Genomic DNA, 5,181 nt, shown 5'->3' on the forward strand with positions numbered 1-5,181 from the left:
TTAGAAAGCAATTTATACTTTTGGTTAACATGGTTTTATTTTGAAAAGAAAAAAAGCGGAAATCCCGCTTTTATTCTGATGGGCGGAAAGCGGAAGTTATAAAGTTTTATAATTTCTCTTATCAACAGCCGCATTCTAGCCGTGACATTTAACGTCTGCTAAAATGTTTTCTTTATTGCTTTTTATTTCGCTCATTAATCTTTTGTTTTGTTCACCGGCTGCCAGAAATGACGAACCAATCATCGGTGAGCTCATTACATGGTTATGTCTCTGTTGTTACCTGTGTGACTTAAAATGCCCAGTCATGTTTAACTAGTTCGTCTCCTAAAGGTGTTCTGGCTCAGGAGGTTTTCTCCCCTAAACCGAACCAGACGGCCTACATCGCTGCCTCCTATGTGAAGTTTCTGGAGGCAGCTGGAGCCAGAGTTGTACCCGTCATGTAAGGCGCTGCTGCCCTGTCGGCCATTATTTCTGTCATGAACACCGGTGTGGAGCTAAATTTCGTCTTTACAGGATAAACATGACCATGGAGGAATACAAGACCCTGTTCAGCTCTATTAACGGGTAAAAACAGCTTCTTTATCACCTTAATTTGCTCTGTTTTTCATCAACTTTTGTTTTCTTTATTCAATATGTCACTTCCCTTTTGATTTAGGCTTTAATTATACATTTTGATCAATATAACTTTATATAGAAAGCTGATTTATCATATAATTAGCGGTAGCTCACAAATATGAAGGATCAGCTCTGCCATATTTAAAAATAAATACAGAAATAAATAATTGCTCTATAAATAAATAAGCACACAATTAATAGCCCCCAAAAATACAATAAACAAGCAATTATAGGCAGAAATTATACAGTGACACATAAATGTATATATCTCTTTTAATGTATTCACCTTTGTAATAATCACCTTATTTATTTATGTGCATGTTATAATATTTTTGTCTGTTGTAGTAAAATGCTAACCAACCAATGAGCAGATATCCATACAGAAATTAAAAAACGACAGGCAGAAATAAATTGCATTGAAAAAATAAATAGGGTAAAAAAAAAATAACAAAGAGGAATAAAGCAGACTAAAATATTATAACATGCACATAAATAAATACTTGAGCATTTATTTATTTCTGTATTTATTTTTAAATATGGTAGAGCTGTTCCTCCATACCAAAACAGTGGGTTATAAATTGTTGTGAGCTATGCTCTCTTAGGATTACAGTCATGTTTTTTTAATAATGTAAACAAATGAGAGCATGATAAACGCTTCACTTCTACAATTTAACTCAAATAAAACAAATGTCAAAGAAATAAATAAACCCCTGCAACACTTATAACCAGGACACAAAAGCATCCATTTGAACATAAAAACATTTTATATTTATATTGAGGTGCAGCAGTGGGGGTGCACTACTGCCTTGCAGCAAGAAGGTTCTGGGTTCGAATCCCGGGGTCTTTCTCCTTGAAGTTTGCATGTTCTCCCTGTGCATGCGTGGGTTCTCTCCGGGTACTCTGGCTTCCTCCCACAGTCCAAAAACATGACTTCTATGTAAATTGGCTTCTCTAAATTCTCCTTAGGTGTGAGTGTGCATGAATGGTTGCTTGTCCTGTTTGTTTCTGTGTTGCCCTGCGATGGACTGGCCACCTGTCCACCAACATCAAGTGTGATGGAAGATGGATGGATATTTATATTGAAACAAAAGCCAATTTAGGGACATTTAATTTGGTATAAATGTTGCCGTGTTAAATATTGGCTATTATTTAACAAACCCTTTACAAATCAACAAATAATTACTATTTCTATAGAAAGCAATTTGAGATTGAAGTGTGGTTTGGTTATATGGTCTCTATGTTCTCATGATGTCCTTATAGACTCTTTTAGATTACAATGTTGATGGAAACACAGCAACTTAACTGTAGATTAAAACTACATGTAAATGTTAGTTTTACAATAAAAAAAGCTAAGTGATCATTGATAAACTTGTCAAAACGAATCAAACCAATTTTCATTGGCACTTTCTAGGCTTACTTACAGTGATCCGGTTTGTGTGCTGTATTTGGGACAGGGTCCTGTACCCAGGCGGAGGGGTCAGCATCATCTCATCTGGTTACCAAAGAGCTGCCAAAGCCTTCTATGATCTGGCCATTGAGGTGAAAGGAGAACCTACAGGCAGCTGCCTTTCAGTGTGTGTATGATGGGTTGTTTAACGTGTGAGATGTTTCAGGCAAACAAGCAGGGCGACTATTTCCCTGTGTGGGGCACCTGCCTTGGGTTCGAACAGCTCATGTATTTGACGAGTGGAAAGAGCTTGCTGTCCTTCACCAACACGAGTGGCATCGCTTTGCCTCTGAACTTCACCGAAGGTAAGTGTGTCATTTATTAGCGAGAGATTAGAAACCATAAACCATGATTTTGTGAAGCAATAAATCGGTTTACTGGGATATATCATTCAGTTATTGCATCACACTCAAGTAGCTATAAAATGTTATGGTGCTGATTCAATCCAGATTTATAGCTCATGTATAAACAATGAAACCCAAAATGGAAATATAGCCAGGTTTAGAAATCTTGCTAAAGTGAATGATGAGGATGGTGTGTTTGTTTTCCAGATGTAAAAGGCAGCAGGATGTTTAAGGCCTTCCCTCCTGAACTCATGAGAGCTCTGTCCTCTGAGCCTCTAACAGAAAACTCCCACCACTGGAGCCTGGCAACGCTGGTATGTCATCATTCCTGACATGGTCACAGTTTCTACCAAGTGAGGAAAAGGATTCGAAGGATAGCATGAGCTGAAGGAGGAGGGGGGGGGGGGAGGAAAATAATGTTTTTCTAGTTTCCATCAATTCTGTATCCATCCGTTTATTTTTAAGCCTTGTTGGCAAACTATTAAAAACCGTGCCGATATTTGGTCAGACCTTTTAGTTAGTCACCAAACAGAATTAGATTTTTCCTTTAAAGCTGATTTTAGGCTACAATACCCACAAAATGCTTTTCTGTGACTAATCTTTTCCGTTTGGTTTCAGGCTTTATACACAAACGAGGAACTGAAGAGTTTTTACAGAGTGCTCTCAACAAATAACGATGGAAACGTGGAGTTCGTGTCGACCGTTGAAGGTGATTAAAAGCAGTATTTCCTTTGGTGTGGTAGAACAGGACAGCTGTCATGACTATCGATTTTTATCGTCTCTCACCTCCGATCCAGCGTACAATTACCCTATTTATGGAACACAATGGCATCCAGAGAAAAATGCCTTTGAGTGGTCCAGACCTTACATTCCTCACTCTCCATCGGCCGTCAGAACAACCTTCCACATGGCCGAGTTCTTTGTGGGCGAAGGTATGAATACGGAGGCAGTTTGTTGTCTTAAAGCAGAGTATTTATTTGTTGCTCCTGTTCTGATCCGTACATCTCCTCATGTCTCTGTCTCTCTGTAGCGAGGAAAAACTTCCACAAGTTTCCGTCTAAGGAGGAAGAGGACAAAGCATTGATATACAACTATAATCCTGTTTACACAGGAGCAGAGAGTGCCTTCGAGCAAATTTATTTATTCTGAGAGATTCCTCTTCTCCGAGCACTTTTTCCACTCCAAAGCTGAATCAATACCTTAATATGGACTTCAATTTTTTTTTTTTTTATTGATTATTACTTATCTTGTTGTGATTATTTACAAATGTGCACTGGAACATGAAGGGAGATTTTTTGTTAGAAGTATTGTAGCAGTGCAATGTTTACATTTGCTGTTTGCAAATCAGTTTGTGCAGGATTTGTTTTAAAAACTTGAACTTGGGCTAATGCAGGTCTTCTAGCCTAACTGTGCTCAACCCGACATGTTTTTGGCTTCAAAAATGCTCAAAAGCCGAAATTTAGATGCTGCTTCAAATGGTGGTCAAGTTACTTTGACGCTCTGGATGCTCGTTGCTCTGCTTGTTTACCTGCTTTATTCTGCACTGGGAAAAAATGGAAATCTAGATAAGTAATTTTTCTTAAAATAAGTGCATTTTTGCTTGGATTGAGAAAGTAAAAAACACTTAAAATAAGAAAACACAATTGCATTGTCATATTTCAAGTGCTTATTATCTAATTATTTTAAGAGTAAAAAATACTCATTCCACTGGCAAACAATGTCATTTACCTACTGAAATTAAGAATAAATACACTTAGTTTAAGAAATTTCTACATATTTCTAGGTCGTTTTCCCAGTGTGTGGCTGCAATCTAGAGAACAGCTTGGCTTTATTTACTTTATGAGTTGGAAAAATAGTTTTGACACATTTTTAAGCCAGAAATTCCACCTAAAAACTTTATCTGTGCAGTCAGGTCATCAGGATTATGATTCTACTAAAATATGCAAGTTCTTTTTGGGAGCGCCAGACCTCCAACATACCGCCAGCACTGGAAATCCCCACTAAAAGCTCTCTGCTGCAACCAGTCTGTTGGCGATTTCCTCCTGCTGTAAGTAGCGGATGGAGGTTTGTGGTAAAATGCACAATCAAATATTTTTAATTGGCAAGATTTAACATTACTAGTTAATTAGGCTATTTATAAACTTTTCCCCCATAGTTCATAAAAATGTTTTAGTGCAGCAATAATGATCAGAGCTCACTCTCTTTTTCTTGTACAAAACAATCCTTTCTTCCGGCTTTTTTTGCTTTTAACATTTGGGGTTTGTTCCATTGATATTTATTTATTTTTCATATGCACACAGCTCTGCAGAAGCGATCACAGCTTGCATTTAGGCTGAATCCCAAACCGCCCCCTAATCACTAACCCTTAACTATCAAGTGTCACCATTGAAGTCTTAACTCGTAGTTCTGGAAGGCACCTTGATTGAAGGTGGTGGGAGGGGCGTATAAATGAGAATGGGATGGAAAGGAATGTGGTCGTTGCTACAGCAACACAGTGATGCCCAATTTGTTTTAGCTGTAGCTCGCAGGGTGAAATAAAATCAAATATCTTAAAACAATTGTTTACGGTCAGAGAAAACTTTTTCAAAGAGGACCTGACCTTTTGGAATTAATTACCGGTACTAATTTGTGATTTTCTGTCAGTGGATAAAGATACAGCAAACCAGCGGAACTTAGATTTTCCTCCTCCATTAGGGTGCCATTAGACCTGCTGCCAAATTGCAGCGATGCACTTATGCAGTCCACTCGCACTATGTGGTTTGGGATGAGCTTAAT

At 38.0% G+C, this 5,181-nt stretch overlaps 1 protein-coding gene across 1 annotated transcript; it reads left to right on the forward strand.

Moving 5' to 3' along the window:
* Positions 1 to 96: 96 nt before the first annotated feature.
* ggh (gamma-glutamyl hydrolase (conjugase, folylpolygammaglutamyl hydrolase)) lies at positions 97 to 4,022 on the forward strand. Its single transcript, XM_015370162.1, has 9 exons — positions 97 to 245; positions 331 to 439; positions 514 to 564; positions 2,070 to 2,154; positions 2,229 to 2,367; positions 2,614 to 2,720; positions 3,025 to 3,115; positions 3,204 to 3,338; positions 3,437 to 4,022. Exons 1-9 carry the CDS (start codon positions 164 to 166, stop codon positions 3,553 to 3,555), a joined length of 918 nt encoding a protein of 305 aa, XP_015225648.1. The 5' UTR covers positions 97 to 163; the 3' UTR covers positions 3,556 to 4,022.
* The last annotated feature ends 1,159 nt before the right edge of the window (positions 4,023 to 5,181 follow it).

This window comes from Cyprinodon variegatus, unplaced genomic scaffold, assembly GCF_000732505.1.
Source record: "Cyprinodon variegatus isolate N-32 unplaced genomic scaffold, C_variegatus-1.0 Scaffold42, whole genome shotgun sequence".
NCBI lineage: Eukaryota > Metazoa > Chordata > Actinopteri > Cyprinodontiformes > Cyprinodontidae > Cyprinodon > Cyprinodon variegatus.